The following is a 23,292-nucleotide window of genomic DNA, read 5'->3' as shown; positions in this document are numbered from 1 at the left end:
TCGCCTTTGCGTATGTAACTGACAGCGTTGTTGGTTCTGTGCACGCGTAAAACATAAAGCGATCTACAGAAGATAAGCAGCCAGAGCCAAGGGACGACAAACCCGCAACAACTGCATGCTTACTAACAACTGACATAATTTCATGCAACAGAAAACAAGGAAAACACAAGCGGAAGTGATAGGAAAAACTGGCTTGTTAGTCACTATCTTCCTCTTCGGTGGTCTAACAGCGCCTGTCGTACAGGTAGCTAATCTCTTGTGGCGATAAGTCAATTGACCACCGAACAGGAAGGTAATGACTAAGAAGACAACTTTTCTTGTCACTTCTCTTTGGGTTTTACTCGTTTTCTGTTGCATTAAATTCGGTTAGTAAGCAGTTCTTGCGTGAAGTCTGTCGTCCCTTGTCTCTAGCTGCGTATCTTCTACAGCGATATGTTCCAGCAAAAGAGAGCTTCGCGCAGTGCGCATAACGACCACGCTATCCCTTTGCACTAAAACTAGCTGTTGGAGACTCCGGTAAATAAGGTACTTTTTACATTGACGCTTGAATGAATGATAACGAAAAGTAAAGTCGGCAAAAGGAAAAAAGAGCATATAGTGCTGTTTTTGACACCCGGAGAAGTTGGCTAATTCGATTACAAACAGCTGAAGAAATATGTCTTCCACATAACACGAACAGCAATTTACCTGCCGAAGCGTGATGTAGAGTACGATCATGGCTTTTCGCTTTTATTTCTTTTTTTACGTGCGAGTGATCTGAAGCAGTGAGCACCGCATTATTGAGACTCCTCAGTTTGCACTTTGGTTTGATTAGGTAGGAAAACACAGAAATTTCAGTATGCAGAAGGTCACTAAGACAGAAAAGTACAAAAAGTTTCAACAAGAAATGCAGCGGCGGCTCAAGGGCTGTTGCTCAACACACATCGTAATATTTGCCTGAGCTTCCTTATGTCCTTCGAGGTGTCACTATGACACCTCGCCTGATTTGCGTCGAGCTCCGCGCGCAGTTCAGCGTACGTCATTGAACCTACGGATATGTGGTTCCATCAACCTGAAGATAAGAAAGACAAAACGAAATAAGAAAAACGACATTGTGCGATTTGGGGGCGTCAGAGGCAGCGTTGCTTCCCTCTTAGGTGTCTCTGAAGTAGCGATAAGCGATAATTCTACCAGGGCGTTGTATGTTTTCTGATTGATATTTTACTGGTGAAGTAAAGATAACGTGGTTCGATCACAACACGTTGCATACACTCGTGGAGCTTCTTCATCGCATACAGCAGGATGCTGTAAAAGCGTCATGATGTTACCTTTATGTGCGGAAATGTTTAAACGAAAATTGCTGGAACTGTGCGCAGCACTGCGATACTCAGCAAAGGGAATTGACGTGTATTTTTACGAATTATGATCCGCTGCTGGACAGTTAGTTGGTTTTCCGCTTGATGTGCAGCTCGGGACACCAGTTCACGGCACACCGTGGTGTTGCATTTCTCCATTGGAGCGACAGCCCAGCAACAAACCAGAGCGGACGCACACACACACTCAGAGAATAGCTGGTCACCCGTTTCTTATTCGATCTCCTCCTGATAGTTAGCAGAGCGCCGCTCCGATGAAGAAATACGTCAGCGCCGTGTTCCGTAGACGTTTATCCCAAGCTGTACCAATAGACCCCCCGCAGCGGCACGTCATACCAAGATATCATGAAACTGGGAAAGAGTGGATATTTGGTAAAGCAAGCACACGTGGTTGTCGCCGTCGTTTAACGTCGTGGTTTTCGCGTTTTGGTGAGGTGAGGTCAGGGTAGTTCTGCCTCGCACATGAAGTTTTCCTTGGTATCTCCTTCTTGCAATGGCATCCATTATCGGAAACAACTCATGTGGTCGGCAGCTGCCAACCCACGTCGCTTTATTTTGCCAACGACGGTCGCGACATTTGGCAGTGTGACGTAGACTGTTCGCAAACAGCGGGTAGTCTATTGCGCACATTCTATGTACGAAATGCTCTGCTTCTTTCTTTTCTTTTGCGGGTAGCAGGAGAATTCCCATCTTGTACAAAGAGAGACGCGATGATAAACACTGGACGACAAAGGACACAAACAATTGCTCTTTCTTAAGTTCAGTGTTAGCGCCGCGAAGCCAATGTCGCTATGAGTGGCGTACAGACGTGGACAGATGCAGAGAGGACAACAGGAAAGATAGGGGGTTAGTATGCGTCTTCGGCAGATTTCAGCGAGAACTGTGCAGACATTCGTCTGGAAAGTCTGCCCGAAAAGCCAGAGAGAACCTCAGACAACACAGCCGGTGCCAGGACTCGAACCCGCGTCACCTCCCAGTCTCTGCGTGGAAATGAGTAATTCTAACCACTATGCCACGGTAGCTAGCACAGAAATATATATTGGGTAATGGGGCAAAATGAGACAGAAATTTGCAATTTAACGTGAAATTTTTATTTTTCGTGTTTTTCAAGAAAACTAGCCATAGACACATTCTCCGGGTTCTACAACTTCTGACCTGTAAATGGAGAACGAATGTAGCCGGTCTAATATAATTACAGAACAAGAAATTTAAAAACGCAGATTGTCTCATCTTGCCCCAACCCTCTGGGCAAGACGAGGCATCGCGTGGGGCAAGATGAGACACGCCGTGGTAATGAACTACACAAATTAGTTTTTGCAATTCACGCAGACAAAGTGAAGCCCGTAGACCCCTACACAACCCCCTGAGCCCACCATAACCACATATAATGTCCAATAAAACCGCACCCAACCCGGTGCTATTTTGCTCCACCGTCCTTTACAAACAGGGCACGGCCCGTCTGACGTGTCGCTGGTGACTCGCTTTTGTGTGCGCTTCTGCTTTGCTGGAAATATCCTAGGAAACAGGAAAATTTGCTGGAAAATACTACACAATATGCACAAAAGAAATCCCTGAGGAACAGGCATAAAGCCAAATAATAGTTGACTTATCAGTTTTTAAATCACATGAAATTGAAATTGCATTCAATTAAAATTACATTAAATTGTCGCGTCTTGCCCCGTGCATGTCATCGGACGCATTATTTTTTCTGTTCAACAGTGAATAACCAAGAGTGTCCATATTTTGTGTATATCTAGAAGAATGAATAAAAAAAACGGGACGTGAACTTCCATTGCCAGAAAAGGCTGCGAAACGCTGCCGCACTGATTGCAACAAACGGACTACAGAAAATCGCGCCTTTTTGTCGGGTCTTTACATTCCAGTCAGAAGTAACCGATATTTTTCTCCTAAACGCATACACCAGTACGTACAATTCTCACGTGCAATAAACCGGACATGTAGAGCCGCACATGAGTAAAGTTTCAAGAGCATGCAGCAACGCGTCTCTGAGACAGGCGGCGTCGAGTAAAGAATGTCGCGTCTTGGCCCGTGTCTCATCTTGCCCCACCTTACCCTATATGTTACCAATCAAAGTGAGAAAAAACGATCCGCAACACGCGTAGTCAAGTAGCGCGAACAAAAAATCATCTATACGCAAATATCGCTGCATAAATCAGCTGTTTCAAGGACGAATCATAAAGAAGAAAGATGGCAGATTCTGTACTTTCGAGACTTTCGAATCCGATGTTCGTAACTGGGATGTTATCATTATCGTTTGAATATATTGCATTATTTGCGCATTAAGATTATTAGCGGTATTTGGAGCACGCGAAGTTCATGCGGAATTGTGCAGAGGAACCAGCCAGATTGGGACTCCCAAGTGAAGCTCCCTCAACAAGCCGAACTGGAAAGTTTGGAACCTCAAGGGAAAACAACAACAACAATAAATGATGACGATGAGATGGGGTGTTTCACCGCGGCGGTGCGGTACCCTACCACACTGCACGTGAAACATTATATGAGGAGGATGAATGAAAATACGAGAAAGAATTAGAGCGACTGGAGCAATCCAGTGGACGGCAGGAAGTCCATGAACAGGTGAAGAACCCGACGATGGAGCACAGGATCTTCACGGGGACAATGAGTGCAGCTAAATTAAGTGGTGTCTTGCTGATAGGGGCAAGCTCATCACACAGAATCCGCCTTTGCGGGCAGTAGAGTGCACGTTCCATAAGAATGTGCTCAGAGTTCACAACGACACCGCAGGTTGAGCAGAGGCTTGTGTTCCAGCATCTGATCATGCACTGGAATTGTGGGGTGAAAGCCACATTGAGGAGGAGTCGACGCAGGAGAGACCCCAAAGGAACCTGACAATATTCACCCGCAAATATGCATTTAGAAGCATCACTATAAGAAAAACAACGCACTACACGCGCTCTTTGATTTTCAATACGCGCATCCCGTGGCGGTAGGTAGATGATGCATGCTTTACCAGGCGAAAGGAATCAACTTAGTGCTCTAATGTTAGCATCTGTTCTTGTTTACCACCGCTCATACCACGATATTCCTTGCCTGCGCGCCACTGGCCTCAGACCTCCTCACAAGCTCCGTGCATCGAAGCAAGAGTCTCGTGACAGCAAGAGATTTTTTTGCTTGTTTGCATGCGCAACAAATTATGCGAACTTATCTGTCTTGTAGCGTGTTTGAAATGCCGTACAGAACGTTCAATTGCTCACGCGTTTCTTGCAAAGTACATGGAGTATTTGCGCTAACTCACCAGGTAGAGGGCTTCAACCAGCGCTTCAGTGCATCTGGTGAAGCCTACTTTACAGGTAAGAAATTTGGAACCAAAATGGAACCTCGAAGACCCCAATATTTGTTAACGAAACTTGCACCATATGTTTCGCTATGACACAGACAACGTCCCACTAGAGAACGAATGCAAAGCGGTAAGAACGGAACGTGCTGCACGCGCTTTTCTATTCCTAATACATGGCTTCTATGGGAGCAGTATCAGGTGAAGCCTGCTTTACGTTTTGTCCCGAATTGCTGGGCATGGTAAGTGAAAGTGTTCCTCGATTTGCGTCATACTCGTGCGGTGGTGCTTGCTGGCTAGGCAGCAGCAACAGACACTCAGATGGGACGCAAAGAAAGCACTTTACGTATGACACTACGAAAAACAAGTCCGTCTGTATCATGCGCTTCAAGAAAGGAGAAAGCCTATTTGAACAGACAGTCAAACCAGGAGCTACCAATTTCACAGCTGCCTATTAATATTAAATACCATGAATGCGGAATAGACGTGTTTACATTTAGCAACATTGATTTTTGTTCTGGAAATGAATATGCTCACCAGAAGCGGAACCGGTTAAAACCGGTATGAACCGTTATTTTGTTGCTCCGGAGCAGAACCGGCACCGGACCGTTTATGATACAACCGGAACAAAAAACGTTTCGGTTCGACACCCTGGGACTGAATCCTGCCTCGTCAGAATCCCACATAATATTTGGCATTGGAATCTATATGTCCGCATCGCATTCTTACGTTTTTTTCGCATGTGAAGACGAAGTATCGTACAATATGTTTCTAGTTTTGAGAAGTGTGACATCACAATATGCGCCGTCTACTATCCGTAGATTGCTGGAAGATCGCCTTATTGTCACCACACTTGCTGGCCATATTCCTACGTCGGGAGGGGAGCGGAGTCCAAGAAGGTGTGTGCGCTGTTTCGAGAAAGCAGACGCTAGAGAACAATGCGACATCACCTCCCCTTGGAGAATTCAGAACTTTTACTGGTTCTTTCGAAAATTCATGAATTCCGTAATGTGCACTGACGTCAATCATGTTTAGCGTACTGAGCCTATTAACGAAGGTGACTCAAAATACGCAATTAAATATCATTTCTAGTCCGGAGTGCAATTATGAGAGAATTTTTTGAGGTTCCTTTCACTTTCTTCATTTCAGACTGATTTGTTGCTAGCCTTGCATGTGATCCTTTACATTCCATGCTAAATGCACTCAAATCTGTTCATCAGCGTTGGTAACATCCATCGTATGCCATATAACCGGTATTACATGTAGTACCGTAAGAGCTTGTTGCTTGTAAACCGAGCGGAGCAAGCTACAAATGTGACAGAAAACGCCTAATATTTTTAACTTGCTAGAAATATTAAGGTAAAACGACTCGGCGCGATGTCTTGCCAATTCGTCAAGCAACGGTGATCTATGTTTCCGATTCACTTGCAGCTCCTGATGGCTACGTAGCTGACACGTAGCCAACTTATTTTGTTTTAGACCTAGTGTCGACAGCATGCAATGTATTTCTGCCGCTGTACTTGATGAGCGATGCGCGGTTGGTGACCACTTCGATACAGTGTTGCCCGTAATTATCAGTTTTAATTTTAAAGATACTACGAGTGTAATTGGAACGAAAAATGTGACCTAAACGAATTGAGGGCCCGGACTATCGAATAGATAAAGTTCTCAAGATTGAACCTATACTGCTTTAAGGTACCTTTAAAGAATGAACCGCATGGCCAGAGTCGCTTCGCGGCGCTAACACGGAATTAAATTAATAAATAAGCATGGCCCGAAAAGCTTCCGAATTCTTTCAGATTCGAATTCGGGACCCGAACTCTTTTCGGAGAACAGAATTCTGGGCCTAACTTGGCGAGATCTGGCCAAGCCAGATCTCTCCTCCGAAACGGGAAGTGACGCCAACCGAAAAAGTACCAACCATCTAATCGCTATTCATCCGGAAGAAGAACCATGGCAGTAATGATGTAGCAATCGGGTCGACTGTTGCCGTGTGGTTGTGCGCGACCTCTACACCTAGGAGTACACGGATTACATCATTCAGCTGGACGGTTGAAAGGCGATGTGGCACAAGATCAGAAGTCTTCGACTGAACTACGGCTTGCGTTTCGATACCATGCGGTAATGCACAGACAAAAGCTCGGTCCCGATTTCGGTTCGGCAATTTTTCGGATAGTTTTTGGTTCCATACGGTTCAGCCTTAACAGAGCAGTGGAGGTGTTTCAGCGCTGATCATAACGTGATGGTTTCCTCACCAGTCATGGTGCTTGCAATTTTGTATCACGGTACAAAATGGTCAGTTAACCTCGTATTCCGCGACAACGTTGAACAGATTGTGTCGCGTAGCAGCATTTGGCAACATGTCTTTATGTTACAGATGGTACAGAGTGCTGCCAACTCATGATCACCTCTATCAAACTACGTATAATCACTACATTGTTCAAGAGAGCCGCAGCTATACAATCCCGTTTAACAGTAACAGCTAGCACGAAAGAGGTACCGAGCCGTAGCACTTTTAGTGCTATACAGTCGACACGCCTCTAAAGCTGGCCCAAGATGCAGAATTATGAACGGGATGCCCTGTGGGAGAAGAATGCCGCTATCTGCTGGCAGATTGCTAGAGAAAGGAACATTGAGGAAGACGGTACAAAAATAACTACTTTTTCTCCATTCCTTCGTTCTTTGGTTCTCTCTCGCTCGTCTGCTATCCCACCAACAGCAACTCTAAGCGCACACGTTTAATGCGCACCCTGAGTACAGATAGCTAGAAACACATCAGGAAGAAATTAGTAAAAGTGTTGTCATGCTGCACTTCGCTAGATTGTTGTCAAAGACATTCAACGGCAATTCAGTGATATTCCACATACTATTGCCTTAGTGGCTTTGTGACGTCATCGCGATGCGACATCGTTGCCTTCATATTAAGCAGGTGCTTTCCAGAACCCATGTGAATTTAAAATTAAATTTGCTCAACGGTTCCTGCCTTCTTGCAAGCAGTAGTAGGAAACAATGACTCGGGTATAAAGCCAACGGCAAATTGATAGGGAATGACAGCTTTCATGAACAGGAGTAAACTTCCCCCGTATCACTGCTCCTTAAACCATTGCTGTGTAGCGGTTAAGTTACCTGTGACATCCACCGCTGTTTCAGTCGTCCGTTTCGTGGTTTCCATAACGGGCGCGCCATGGATGGCCTCTTTGCCTTCTGCTTCTACAGCTAACGTAGGCATCCCCTCGTCCGACCCTTCGTCGCCTTCTCGTGCAGCCCAGCCGTGAGCTATTATACGCGTAGATGTAGAAAGAGGAGAGTGTCAGTATACAGTTGTAAGTCCTATAATACGCAGTAGCGTGCAAGCCCTTAGGTCTCAATTCTCCACACTTTTCATATTGATTAATTTCAAAAATTGACAATTTCGCGATCGCAGTGCGTATAGCGGACCGCCACGAGAAACAGGTGGAACTGCTCCAGATTGGCGGACGAGTATCACGTGATATTGAATTCTTATTGACATTGAAGTATCGCATTTGAGACCAGTGACTAATTACTATTACATCTGTTTTGAAGAATGGTACCAACTCAGGAGCAGTTCGTTTAAACATTTTTAACGTGTACGAACATCTTCGTGATGTGCGCAATCTGTTAGGACCAAGTGAACCTAGACCCAGACTTATGCCCGATACTCCAAAAAAGTAATTGATTACCGTTACTTCTACGGTCTCTCTCTCCGCGTCTCCGCATCCGTACATGTGATGTAACACAGAGGGTCGCTGGTGTTCGCTGAGGGTCGCTCTTTTGCGCTCAGAAAGCAACCGAAGCCGTCCAGACGCCACGTAACTCTGTGAGATGCCCGCACGACCGCGGCAGTCCTTTTGTCAAGGTGTCGCCCTGATTGGTTCTTAGCAAGTGACGTTTTCTCGTTCTTTTCCTTTTCTTTCTTTTTTTTTTTTTTCAGATAGGGAATTCCGGGCGTACTCTCAACATCCGACGTCTGTTCTTGTCATGTACTCTATCGAATAACAGTCAAACAACGCCGCTCTTCCGCGTTGGATTTCCGGCACCGTGGTCAGTACACCACTGGGAATGAAATGACACTGCAGTTTCGAAATCGAGTGAAACGGATGCTACCGTCCCTTTAAGTGAGATGGACAGCATTGAAATGGCAACCTCGAGAACAAGAGAGAACAACCTCGAGCATGACCTTCTTTAATAAGCCTCCAATTCTGATCGTCCTTGAATATCGGAGGAGTCCAAAGAAAGGGCCCTCCATATTTTTTTCACTTCGGCGAGATGCACTAGAAACGAGTGCTATCCCGAATAAAAACAGTTAACACTGCTAACGCAGACGCCCTCTCGAACTCTTTCAGAAATCCCGTAAGAAAACGAGTGAGGCCAATGTCATTGTCACTGACGTGAGGATCCTGATGGAAGTGCTTACTCCTTACGTTAGGGCAGAACGTCACGTCGCGTCCCCCAGGTCACCCCGTCTCGCACAAGGACGATTTTTCAGGTATTCTTGCAAACGTAATTGATTGCGCAGTGATGAAATAGCGTTCAGCCAAAATAGTTTGCATGGTTTGGCGCATAAAGGAGCAAACCACAATGACATGTCTCTGACCCCCGATGGGCCACCACCACCACACCACCATATAAAATAAAAGCCTAGCAAACTCTCATGCATGATTTGTGATTTTCTAAGAAATCTTTTGCCATGATACGCGATTGTTCGATATCGAATGAACAGGGTGCAGTTGACCTCCCTTTTGTCAAACACAGGCGAAAGATCTACAACAGCCAAGCTAAAATCCCGAACATTAAGAGGAACGGAGGCCCCCGCATTGTCGCACCTGTTGAAAAGTTAGAGGGAATTTGCAAATTGCACTATCGTTGGCGCTTGATCGTGAACGACGCAACGTATCCTCCAATCAAGGTAACGACATCTTTCCTTTTGAGAGAAGTTTTTCCACTTTAACGACAGCTATTACCTGCATAGCTACAATGGGCATCGAGTGTCCAACCGCGGGGGAACACGCAAGTTCCATTTGTTATATTCTTGACATGTGGCAGACCTAACATCAGATGTGACTGCCAAAACTCACCAAGGAATGCCATGCCTATCACACCTACGATAACGAGAGGGATCGCAGCGGCGATCACCCACCTCCTCCTTGCGCTACAAAGAGCCAAATGATTTATGGATCATCGTCTCATCTGCTCACTTGTCTAGCATATTACGTGTACACAGTGCCTTACGTTGTGTCCGCTGAAAGGTCAAGATGTATAAATTATACCTTCACCTGGAAAAACATTATCCAGTGCCTCACGTCTATTAATGGCGTCCGCTTCGGATGGTGCGGTGGACGATTCTGAAAAAGCAGCCGCACTCGGTGAGCACAGAGAAAAGACAGAGAGCATGGTAAAGAAGAAAAGTTTGTGCGACTAACCAATTTCTGTCGACCATGCTTCTTCCGCTACAGAGGTTAGAAAGGTAGGAACATGTTTTAGACACCCCGAAGTCCCCAATATATTGGGGAAGGAGTGTTGCAATACCAGTAATACCATCAAACTTTATATGACATAAAAAATGTGTTTAACATCTGACAGATACATTAATATCTATCAGACGTATCACATATATCTAACAGATATGTAACAGATAAATAACAGATAATATATATGCAAATATCTCTGTATCAGAGCTAGATAGTAACGGAAAACAGATGAACTGGGAATGATGGCTGTCATATTTCGTGGCAAGTCATATTTCGTGACAGCGAGCGACGCCACAGTGGTCCGTGGGTTAATTTCTCACACCAGAAGGCGCTTTGCCGCGCTGTTAAATCACGGCGCAGAGCATAGCGTATTTAACACACGTTCAGTATAACCTGTCTGTTGAGTAAGAACAACTAGCCTCCGTTCTGGTTGAGAGACAGACATCGAATGCCTCGTTTATTACTCAGCGCGAGCTCGGTTCGTCCCCCCAGTCTTCCTCCTCGTCTAATCAACCGATCTTCAACATCCTCCCCCGCGGCGTTTGTTGCGTCTGCCTCCAAGGGGTACGGTCGTTGTAACGGGCGTCGTCCACTGGGACGGAGGACACAAAAGGAGGGCCAGGTCCTGTCGCTGCAGGTAAGCGGTGAAACCAGAGAAAGCGCAGAAGGTCCCGCTCGTCCGGCCTGATGCAGATCTGCAGGAACGCTTTACTTATGTCGGCGGTGAGGACTATTGGGCTGCATCTGAACTGCAACAGAAGCTGGAACAACTCTGCCCCGAGCCTCACTCCTTTGTCCAGTACGTCGTTGAGTGAAGGACTCCCCAGTTCATGAGAAGACGCATCGAATACGACCCGAACTTTCGTGGTGACGGCTTCTCGACGTACGACTGCGTGATGTGAAAGATAGTATACCATCCTTGAATCGTCGTTCGCTGGCACTACCTCTGCATGACCTTCCTTCGGGTACTCCCTGATGACGCTGTCGTACTCCTGAAGTACTTCGGGTTGGGTCAGGAAGCGTTGTAGCTGACGCATTAGCCGCGTTTCTGCAACTGTCTGATTCGTGCTTGGCACGTGGCCTTGAGACCTTAGCATGATGGGCACGACATAACGCCCTTTGTCCTTGTAGACAGCGTCATGGAACTGCACCACCGCCGTTGGCTCGTCGATGGGCTGTTCCCCAGGGTCTGAAACGCCAATTGCGTCGAGCCTCGTCCACATTTTTGAAGGGTCTCCAGCCGGGTGTGGGGGATCACCGGAGAAGACGGGCACCTGCAACTCCGGAAGGGCAACGCGCATCGTCGAGGGTCGAGGGACCTTCCCAGGCGCAGGATTCTCGTGAACAGTAGGAGCGGTAGGAGCCGCGCAACTCGTAACGTACTCGGTGCGATCCCCTGGCGGGCCTTGAAGCGAAACGGTGGCGGCGGCCTGTGCGAGGGTGGCGTCGGAACGGGAGCGCGTGCGAAGTCGAATCCTGCTGATGTAGCTAAGAATCCTTTCGTAGTAATCCAAGGCGGTACTGACCTCCTCTTCGTAACTGTCGTCGTCGACGAGGTCCGCAATCTTTTCGTTTAAGCCCGCAAGCGTCGCATCTTTGTCCAAAAGGTCATCGAGGGCCACCTGCAACTCTTCGGTAGACGGTATCTCTTGTTTCAGGAGGTCGGTTGCAGATGACAGCCGTCGAGTCGTTGCGCCGCGGACTACAGACCGGTTCTTACGCAGCTTGTCCATACCAGTTGCCGAGGCCAGTTCTACTCCCGGGTTTCGGCACCAAATTATGTTGAGTAAGAAGAACTAGCCTCCGTTCTGGTTGAGAGACAGACATCGAATCCCCTTTATTACTCAGCGCGAGCTTCCCCGTCCCCCCGTCTTCCTCCTCCAATGAGCCGATCTTCAACACTGTCTAAGCAAACTGCTGGCATCCTTGAACAGGTTCCGACGAGCAACACTATGGTCAGGAAGAGTAGCCGTTACTAACTAATCCACCGAATCAAGTAAAGTACATGTAGGTATGAACCAAAAACATTCATAAAACCGTGGGATACATGAAAACTATCAGCACGTTTACGGATTTGAAACAGCACATTGAAAGTGATGAATCAGTGCTTCGTGTGTGTTTCATCGTTCGTGTCCCTGCACTGGGGTTTTTATCGCTTTTAGAAGTGATGAACACCTGTCGTAGTGGCCGGTTATTGCAATATTTCACAAATGAAATTACCCATAAAAATATTTTTAAAAATTAACAACACTAATAAAATACGAAACGTAATCGTGTAGATTTAAATTCGGCACAGGACAAGAAGGCCAATGAAGTCCACGCATAGGCACAACACATTTCTATTTCTAACCAGTTCGTTTCACAAGGTCCCAGTCACCTAGTAAGTACGTACAGAAAATAACTTTTCGAATGGACTGTCATATGCATCTGTGAAGAGTTCCGTGACTGCGTGAACATCATATGCACCTGGCACACGCGCGGCTATATTATAATAACTATGCCCTGCGACCTTTAATTAAACCCCAAACATATTCGAAAACGGTAGAAACACATTACGACACGAAGGTCCAACTGTTTCCATATACCTCATGGCACTTCATGGCTGGTAGCGGTCCACCGGTCGACAGACGCGTGTAGGCGTCCGTGGATCTGCCTGTTACAGGTCGGCTTGAGGTTGCTGGCTATGACTTCTGGGCAGTTGACTAGCCAGGCTCCGAATATACACTGACAGCTGTCCAACTTAGTTCCCGAACGGCTGCGTCAATGGTGGACGCAGCAGAAGAAGTGTTGGACACACCGGACGGCACAGGTTAGGCTGCTGCATATTTCTCGGTGCCACGATGTATTCCACGTCTTCTTCTTCTGGAGCGTTGCCTCTCAAGAAGTCTGCTCGACGGTGCCATTTCGTGCCGCCAGCCAGACGCAGATTTACAGGCGATGAACTCATGACTCTGCGCGCATCAGGTACCAAGAACAACAACTTTATTACGAGATGAGGACTGGGGAGTTTCATCGCCAGGGCAGGGGGCGATACTCTACCTATTCCTGGTGGTAATGCGGGGATTGAAATAATGAGCCCCTTCACAATATCGATCGAAGCCCTATGGTGTCCAGAAAGGTGAAGAGAGCCTTGATCGCGAGCGATCACTGTCAACTTGAAAACGAAATGACTCATAGGGAAGCAACTGAGAGGAAAACACAAAGAAATGGTTATGCCTGATTCACACTGTTGCATTTTCACGCGTTTCGGGGTTGCAGTGCGGCAGGGTTGTTATAAGTACGGCGAACCAAAAAGCATACGCACCGCAAGAGTTGGCCTCGACCGAACTCCATGCGGTACGGATTATCTTCGGCTACGCAGCTAACCAATGAGCGAAGGCGCACTGCAGAGCGGAGATAGATAGATAGATAGAAGTAGAAGGAGTGGAGGCATGATTGGTCGAACACAGGCGCTCTCCGTATCAAGAACGCATGTGCCTGAACAGCGTGTCGTACGACAACCGCATCCGCACTTGACGTGTACCGTACCCTCAACGGAGGGAAGTGGCAGTGTGAACAAGGCATAAGAAAGTCACAAGCAGAGCAGGGAGGAGAGAGCGCTAATAATCCAGGTACAAGGAAAAGGTGATTATCGTTTTGCGATAGACAACTGAATGCGCGGCTTCTCCTCAGAAACGTTACTAATAGAGTTTTAGCACATCGTACCCAAAGGTGATAGCGTACGTAACAGATAGCGCTGGTCGTTCTGAGCACTGCGCGAAGCTCTCTTTCTGTTATGGGTGTGCGCAGAACCATCAAGGCTATCTCTTACGCACGCAAAGGCAGCCCCAACCTCAACACCTTTCGTTCGCGTGCCTCTAATTTTCAATTCCTCTTATTTATTTTTCAATTCGTCTTTTTTTCTTTTTAGTTTCATCCTTGTGATACGAAGGAAGAAACGGGAGGCACACGGGTCGCTGTCTTTGCTCTGCCGAACGACGGGCGAGCGTGATCCGCGTAAACGAGCAAGAATAGGACAAACAGTGATGGCCGCGACACGGACCCACGGGCCGCGAAAAAAAGTAAATCAATAAATACGACCGTCTGAACAGCATAATAGGTTTCAATGGGTTCCTTTTTGCACCGTTAAAAACAAGGGCGAGAAGAACGGACGTATGAAAGGGTCCTTATTGTGATAACCTAGACAGGGGAGGGCGAAGATTTAGCAAAAAAGTGTTTCTGATAGCGATAATCAATAACTTATGATGGTGTCACACATACCCAGCGTTTTCAGAGGGAACTGCGTTCTGCGGAAACATGACATCCTTAATTTGATTTTTCGTGTTTATCGGGAAAGCAGTGATGTATCATTCGAATAGTGACGAAAGTTTCCTCAGTTTGTATTAGAATGTGGCCATGGTGAGAATATCAAGGATTGGATTGGAGTGGATTGGCATACCTGCCTTTCCTGTTGGTGCTCCTGATGGCCGGCTTGATAACAATAAATCGCCACGCCGTACCGACGCGCCATAGCGAGCATAAAGTCGAGGAAACAAAAGCATACACACCCTCATTCCCCTATCTAGAGGCAAATTCTAGAAAATTCTCTCCGTGGTATAAAAAGAACTGCTGCTCAGCTCGCATCGGCTCGACTCGCGACCAGCTTAAATTCTTTTTGGGCAATGCTGATAGCAGAAAAACTTCCAGATCCCGTTCCCTTCTGTGCTGACGGATATCTTACGGTGGCCATGGCATTCGTGTAAAGGTGCGAAACTGGCGTTTTTCGTTTTCCCTGATGATTTGCCTGATGATTCCAAGGAGTCAGAGTTTTAAGCAGGGACAGGTACCGGAATCTTTTTCGTTTCCGTTACCACCTCCGTTACTGGCCCTTATTTGTTTCTGTTTCAGTTTCGGTTACCAGCGTTGTTGCTTCCGTTTCCGTTGCGTTTCCGTTTCGGTTTTCGGTACCGCCCCCCCCCCCCCCACCTCCAGATTTTTGTTTTCCTTCTTTCTTTTCTTTCCTTTTTTCTTTAAAAAAAAGACCACTGAGACCGTGAGCAAACTTAACGTTCTAACTCTACGTTCTCAAGTCTATTTTGAGGACTCCAGGGATACATGCATACAAGAGACAACGTTTATTCAAAATACACACATAGGTAGTGACTTCTGTGAACAGCTAATATGAACATGGTTTCCAGGAATGTTACTAACGCTTGCAACTTCCAGGTCACCATAAGCGTATAAGAACTATGCTGCCTCTATTTACTGTACACTGCTTAGTTATATGCTCCAGTTTGGTAGTTAAAGTAGTTAGTAGTAAAGTAGTTAGTTTTCGTTCTTCAGTTAATTTTAGATTGCTTCTTTGAGTTTTATTTCATAAATTTATCTACATGATACAGTGAAGAATTGCAATAATTCGGGTCCTGCGGTACCCGAATTATTACCGTAAATTATCGTCTTTTCGTTTCTGTTTCAGGTATTCTAACTGTGCGATATCCGTTTCCGTTTCTGTTACCGTTACCTGCTATATTTCCGGTGTAATACCGTTTCTGTTTCTCTTACTGTTTGTTTCCTTTCCCTGGTTTTAAGCAGACCGAGGACGCAAGGTACTTAGTGGAACAGTACAAGTCGCTCACACAGGTGACTTCCGCTATGGACTTGATGTAATGCGTGCAGTGGGTTGACGTATCAGCGCATGCTGAACATCACTCAAGTGGGCAAATGGGCGCTGTATCACACCACTGTGTCGTCGCTCACGAGCATAATTGTCTCGCGAGTAAGTCCCCCGCGTTATGGTTTTTCCTGGAGGCCTTTCAGCCGAGCGAGATGAGAAGTAGACGGGATGAAAACTGGTAAAAACTTACACATTCCAGAGGACCATTCTGAGCGTACTGTGAACACAAGGAAACAGAAGGGAATATGGAATGAAATCAAAGTGCGAAATATGTCTTTCACTTCCATTCCGCAGCAAATCCAACGCAATATTGAATTCATTTAGATTGCCACCATACTACGTTTTCTATTTTTACAACCAGAACAAGTTTTTAGTACTGCGTTCAACAAATTTATATAAAGAAACGTGTCTCACGAAATAAATTTTCCAGTCACTGGTTTCGTAGCACCATGCAAGTTCTTCTTGTATTTGTTGATGTGGTATGGCTACGTCGTTCGTTACATATACGTGTTACATCTATCATTCTTGTTGCTGGCTATGCTTATGCGGAAAGATTACGAACATGATAATCCACATTCTACACACCTTGTACGTACGAACCAGAAACTAAGAGGCCTGCATCATTGCCTTTCCCTTTAAGAAGTATAGGGTTTATTCACATGACATCACCCGCAGGAGAGCACCACTTTCGCTAGTACGAGATTTGCCGTCATAATGTAGGTCCAGGCCTGCACCCACATCACATTCGCCGTGCATTTGCTGTTTCAAGGTTACTGTACTGCGTCAACATTATTTGTACCACAATCCAAGGTTTTGCATGTTTTCAACGTTAATGGTCCTCTAAATAGCTCATGGCAGGGAACGAAAATCAGAACCAAAACTTCGGGGGCCCACACAATGGCGGCGATTCCGTCTTTTGGAAGCTAATGCCATCTGGAGGGGTGATGTCAGTTAATAAACCGTATTCCTCTGACTGAAACAGGCCGAACCAACGCTATATACTGAAAACGTGAGTGTGTGGGCTAGACGTGTTGTTCAACGACGGTTATTCCCGTGGAAGGGATTTTTTTTTTTTGGGGGGGGGGGAGAATGCACCACAGTGACGAGATATCTGCCTGTCACCCCTGTGCACCTATGCACAACATTCAGTACACTGTGCTGCTCGGAATTCCTTTCGGTGATTCGAGGTCATCCGCATGGAAACAGCACAGTTCGATATTGTCAATTCATACACCTTCTTCAGAAAAGGTTATGCTAAGCCATGGTTCCTTCACTTATCTAAATAGGGTTGACACATATATGCCAGCTACGAAGCAAAAATAAAGAGCAAACCAAAGCTAAATACGTCCTCCAACACGACGCTACACAATCAGCGTTACGTAGCACGCATTTGTATACGCGTATATGGGAAATGTTAATATCAGAGAAAACAGGTGTTATTTACCCATGTTGGAATCTTTTCACAGGAGAGCGCTGACCGTTTTCGAATGAAACACGTGTCCTGCTTTCTTCTTTTTCTTCGCGGGAAGTTCATTTGCGGAATCCTCAGAACACACCAGAAACTGCATGTCTGAAACCGACTTTCAGGGTTGCAGTAAAACTGGTTGTAGTAAAACTCTTAAAGTTGTTCCTACTTTTCCCATGATAGGTCGGTACCACTAGACGTATGAAACTGGAACAGGGGAAAATGCGGGCGTGGCATACTTTGGTGGCCTGATGTATGTTTTGTTCAGGCAGCCTCCGCCTCGAAAAGTGTTAACAGTGCGACATCAATTCATACGGCATAATGTTTTGGTGGACATAATTTCTCGTCCCCAGGTGGCACAGATAATTAGAAAACGCATATCTCCCTTTGAGTGATTCGGCGCTCCTCCGCGGAAGAGCTGTCCATCAACCCTAGGCTTCACCTCACCGGTATTCCTCGCGTCCGCCTTTCTGTAGGTTCTCTTCTACCGGTGGCGAGTACTTCACAACAAAATCGAAGAATGCAAAAATGTTCCAAAAGCCGGGGGAAGACATATTAAGAGGCTGATAATGCCTCCCGAATGGGAGACGAAACGTCTGCAGTAAATTGTTGATCTGTTGTGTTAAGTCGGTGTATTTGTGTGTTTTTCTTAATTTGAAATCGAAGAAGCAGATGACTCGTGGTCCTTGTCGTATGAAGAAGTTACCAAGCATGTTCCTGAATCTAGGCAGACAGCCACAGCCTCTGCAAGACTATCTGTGACATCACGCAGGGTATAGGAGGCTGGAGAAGGAGCCTTCATGACTGCAAAGCTTCCAAGCTCTTTTGCAAACTGACAAGCCGCGACAGTCAAACCAACTTTGTTTCTGATTTCTGAAGAATGCGCCGAACTTATTAAGAATTTCAAATTGTCTCGGAGTCTCCCCTTAAATTCTGCGTCACTAAATAAGTGAAAAGGCGAAGCAAACAGAACAATGGCAGGCACAAACGCGAACATGAAACCACATTTTCCATCATTTCATTTCAGTTTAACCCATCAATGCACGATGACATCTTTCTCATCAAATGCAACACGCGATACGCTCAACAATGCACAGTCTCGTTAAGTAACTCTACGTATCTCCACCAGCGGAGAGTGTCGATCGTCCGCAAATGGAGAGTGGGCATACAGAACGTGGCGGACGTCAGGCAGACGGAAGGCTGATTCAGATTTTTGTTAACGCCAATATTTTACGTGTTTGCTTCAAAAGCATGCAAATGTGCTCTTAGCACGTTGTCTCCGACGACTGTTTTCAAGTACAAGTACAGTTTGAAGCACGCGTTTGAAGCACAACATTGTCAATCACAGCCTAAGCCAGACGTCTTTAGATTTGTGGGTGGAGTTGGCCAACAGGAGTTGACTCGTTCCGCAGTATAGAAACACAGTGGTGCGTAAGGTGCGTTGTATTCAGGCATAACCCCGCAGGAACGGGCGCCTAAGAGCCTGCGCTCTAAAAGTGAGAAAGGCAAGGCGAAGCAAACGGGAGATGACCGAACAAGGGGGTAGTTTCATTTACAATCGGATGATGCCCGCCGCTCAGATTTTTTTCCCTCGAAAGAAATATATGTTATCCCACCCACAAAGACATGCAAAACGTGCCTGACCGCAGGTCTCTGCGATATTTTCTGCTCTTTCCATAGCGCTTGGAAGCAACCGGCGCGATTTCGCGGCTAAAAATTTTTTCCAACTTTGTGACTTTGTATCTCTTGAACGAGATGTCCCATTTGAACGTATTTTTTTTTTACTGACAGAGTGGATGGTGCACGTTCCACCGTGGTCTATTAAATTGATATGGTCAAGAGAAAAGTATACGAAAAAAAAAAAAAAACCCGAAAACGCAACAGAGAGCCTTTTTAGCGCACGGTTGGAAGGTCATGGCCGGCGCCCTCGTTCTCCGACTATGATGTTCTTCGTATGAGCAGAAAGATCATTCTTTGCTCTTTCGTTTGACGTTAAGTACGTTGCTTTACCTTCAGTCATTATCCCGTAACAATGCCGTGAGCACGGAAGGGTAGGGAAAAATTGTCATTTTCGCGTCAGTTTTTAGCCAAAAAGGACATCTTCAAATTTTCCGACATTTTGTACTAACATAGCTGAGACATTGCTCTTTCAGGATATGCAATAAAATGTTTGCTTATTTTGGTCCCACAGGGCGCGCAATTTTTTTTTTCGCACCCCTATTGGCCAGCGCTCGCAAGGGTCAAACACACGTACAAAGAGTGGACTTCTACCCCACCCCGTGTCTCTCTCTTTTTTTTTTTTTTGCTTTCGGTGAGGGTGCCGTCATGCCGAAGGCCGACTATAGTAATATGCACAGATCACTCTGATGTCCGCAGACAAGCAAAAGTTCGTTGCTTTGGCTTTCCCACCCGGTTAATCCCTTCAAGGTTACCTGCTTGAAGGAAATCGGACGTGGGAACATGGCATTTGTATATACTCCGGCTTTGCCGAACCGAAGCGCGATACGTCTATTCTCTAGTAATTTTGTTTTGTTATTTGCTGGTTTCTTCTACTTCTGTTTCTTCTACTTCGTCTACTACGGGTGTCTCAGTGGGCTCACAACCAATATCTTGCTCTGATATGCTCCTGTTCACAGTCTGCACAATTTCGGTGGGGTCACTGAAGTCAGCGTCATCACGACTTGAAGCCGGAGGATCTTGTTCACCTGAAGGGCCTGCCTCAGCAACCTGCAGTGGAAACGTGTTGTAGCAGTTCTCATATATTTCATCGGTGTCGTGGACATGGACTGCCTCCGAGGTGCTCAAGATGGTCTTCAAAAGACCTGATCCTATCAACGATACCGGCCTGAAGTCCTTGTTCCAGGGTATTTTTTTCTTGTGTCGTTGGGTGTAGTCCCTGCAGTATAGTCGACTTCTGGTGTGGCTACGGCTGGCGCTGAAGTACACGCTACGCCGACGACAAAAAGAAATCCATACGTAACGAGGAAAGCAAGGCCCTTGTCTTAAAATGTGGACAGCGGCGGGAACCCCGTAGACGCCTAAAGGCCGTCTTTTCCCACGCAGCGCCCCAACTTTCTCACCCATTGGAAGGCTAACTCCTTCAAATAATATTTCTAAAAGGAGTTCACCTTGAAGAAATAAGGGACCGGACATGTCCTATCATTCCCAGGAAGACCAGGCGACCAGTCCTTGGGCGATCTGTCGGCATCGCTGGCACACCAACCTGAGTGTTTCAAATTCCGTCTTTGTTCACAAGTAGAAGAAACCAGCAAATATCAAAACAAAATTACAAGAGAATAGACGTATCGCGCTTCGATTCGGCAAACCCGGAGTATATACAAATGCCATGTTCCCACGTCCGATTTCCTTCAAGCAGGTAAACTTGAAGGTTTTAACCGGGTGGGAAAGCCTAAGCAACGAACTTTTGCTTGTCTGCGGACATCATAGTCATCTGTGCATATTACTATAGTCGGCCTTCGGCATGACGGCACCCTCACCGAAAGCAAAAAAAAAAAAAAAAAAAAGAGACAGGGGTGGGGGACAGAAGTCCACTCTTTGTACGTCTGTTTGACCCCTCTGAGCGCTGCCGAATAGGGGTGCGAAAAAAAATTGCGCGCCCTGTGGGACCAAAATAAGCAAACATTTTTTTGCATATCCTGAAAGAGCTATGTCTCAGCTATGTTAGTACAAAATGTCGGAAAATTTGAAGATGTCCTTTTTGGTTAAAAACTGACGCGAAAATGACAATTTTCCCCTACCCTTTCGTGCTCACGGCATTGTTACGGGATAATGACTGAAGGTAAAGCAACGTACTTAACGTCAAACGAAAGAGCAAAGAATGATCTTTCTGCTCATACGAAGAACATCATAGTCGGAGAATGAGGGCGCCGGCCATGACCTTCCAACCGTGCGCTAAAAAGGCTCTCTGTTGCGTTTTCGGGGTTTTTTTTTTTTTCGTATACTTTTCTCTTGACCATATCAATTTAATAGTCCACGGTTGAACGTGCACCCTCCACTCTGTCAGCAAAAAAAAAAAAAAAAGTCGTTCATATGGGACATCTCGTTCAAGAGATACAAAGTCACAAAGTTGGAAAAAATTTGAAGCCGCGAAATCGCGCCGGTTGCTTCGAAGCGCTGTGCAAAGAGCAGAAAATATCGCAGAGACCTGCGGTCGTGCACCTTTTGCATCTCTTTGTGGGAGGGAGAACATATATTTTTTTCGAGAGAAATAAAAATGTGACCGGCGGGCATCATTCGATTATAAATGAAACTACCCAAGGAGACCGTGTTGGTTATACGGGTGAAGTAAACGCGACAATTAACACTGTGTCCTCAGTCTGTGTTAATTGTCGCGTTCCCAGGTCATGAACCGGGAAAGTTATCTTTACAGGAGTAGTCAATACCGACTGTTGGTGGAACGTAGAATTTACGTTGACTAATGTTGAACAGCGTTGAACGTAGAATGATAACGCCGAACCAAAGCTGTTTCAACTGTACCTGGTCAATGGTGGATTGTGAACGTAAAGAAAAACGTTGATGATCCATGAGTCACTCAGCTGTAGATATTCGCAGCAAATATTTGCGTTGATTCTACATTGCACCTTCAACGCATTGTCAACCTTTATCACGAATGAAAAAGTCGTTGCTTCTTCAGTGTGCATCCAACTGTTTCGCACTGAATTTAATTTTTACATTCTATTGCGCCGTTTGCATGTAGAGTAAGTCCTGTACGGCGTGGCATTTACATCACTCATGCTGCCATTAATAATAATATTTAGTTATTTGATACGCTCATAACCATAAACTTTTTAATTATGTTTGTAAACGACTCATCAGAAATCGCACGTATTCAGTAAACAAAGACAAATACAATATTTTACCTTTTCCACGCCATTATAATGATCGGTCACGGAGATTGAGGGATGTAACAGGAAATCAATTTCCTAATAAGCGCGAGCCTAGCGCAACCACGTCTGCCCTATCGCCATCGACATTCTCCAACCGCCGTTTGAAATAGTCAAGGCTGGCGAGTAGAGTGGCACTTCGGTAGGATGGACACTGCATTTTGTCACATGCAAAGGTCTTTGGAACTTGAGCATTACGCGTATTTTGTGCTGCAATCTCTGGAGCAACGAGGCAGTTGTAGCGTCTTTCTATTCGCAGAGGGTCAGCAAAAGCGTATTTAACAGCAATGTTTATTGCTCGAAAACGACAGGCAGCACCGCTGGCTGTATACTGACAGGTTGGTGTCGCAGACGAAAAAAGACGCGTACACAAGAAAGCAGCGCCCTTTTATCAGGAACGCTGAGACGGTGGAAGGCCGTGAACCGTCAACACGCTATCGCGTAAACGATACAGATATCACGTCTTCGCCCATCCGAGGATAAAACTATATTTATACAATACTAATGCAAAATTCATCATTGCGTATTCTCATGTGCAGCTTGTACGTGGAACAATTCAAGTAGCCTGACAGCGGTCAGGAGGTTTGCGTACACGAGAAGGGTATCATCGTTCCATCTGTGGTGACGGTGGTGTGTAGCTGATCCACTTGGAACCGACGGGAAAAGGTCTGGCGATTCTTCTTGAGCTGTCTTCTTGACAGGAACGTCAGCTGTTATCATTTGGTCAGCGTGCCTCCTCCAGACAAGTGTACCATTCTGGCAAGTCACCTTGACCCTGTATGACACCGGTCCCGTTCTCTCAACAACATTTCCACTTACCCATTTCTCACCACCACGGTAGTTCCTGACGCGCACAGGATCTCCCACTTGAAAAACGCAGGCTCTGGGACTCCGGGTAAAGGATTGTATTACTTGTTTTTGTCGGACGGTGAGGTCGAGGGACGGCTTCATGAGGTCCAGTCTGGTTCTTAATGGTCGTGCCAACATGAGCGATGCGGGTCACTGTGCCGTTGTGGCATGTGGAGTGTTTCTCTAAACTAAAAGCAGGTTAGCAAGTCTCACCTCCAGAGGGTGACTTTGATCTTTCTTCAGGCCTTCTTTCAACGTCCGGAT

General features: G+C 46.1%; 1 protein-coding gene across 3 annotated transcripts in view; it reads right to left on the bottom strand.

The window, feature by feature from the left end:
- LOC135383673 (cubilin-like) overlaps positions 1–17,322 on the bottom strand; it is a 48,001-nt gene extending 30,679 nt beyond the window's left edge. For 2 of the 3 annotated variants that reach the window (XM_064613044.1, XM_064613046.1), the window contains exons 1-5: positions 17,255–17,322; positions 16,001–16,027; positions 10,110–10,136; positions 9,963–10,031; positions 7,795–7,944 (exon numbers count right to left, since the gene is read on the bottom strand). In XM_064613044.1, the coding sequence (XP_064469114.1) occupies positions 7,795–7,944; positions 9,963–10,031; positions 10,110–10,136; positions 16,001–16,027; positions 17,255–17,258 (277 nt within the window). In that variant the 5' untranslated portion in view covers positions 17,259–17,322. Of the gene's footprint in view, positions 1–7,794; positions 7,945–9,764; positions 9,839–9,918; positions 9,923–9,962; positions 10,032–10,109; positions 10,137–16,000; positions 16,028–17,254 lie in introns of those variants that run through there. The other variant, XM_064613045.1, reaches the window with a different exon arrangement.
- Between the last annotated feature and the right edge of the window lie 5,970 nt (positions 17,323–23,292).

This window comes from Ornithodoros turicata, chromosome 2 (assembly GCF_037126465.1).
Source record: "Ornithodoros turicata isolate Travis chromosome 2, ASM3712646v1, whole genome shotgun sequence".
NCBI classification, from domain to species: domain Eukaryota; kingdom Metazoa; phylum Arthropoda; class Arachnida; order Ixodida; family Argasidae; genus Ornithodoros; species Ornithodoros turicata.
The sequence above is the reverse complement of the archived record's forward strand: the minus strand, read 5'-3'. Positions and strand labels throughout refer to the sequence as shown.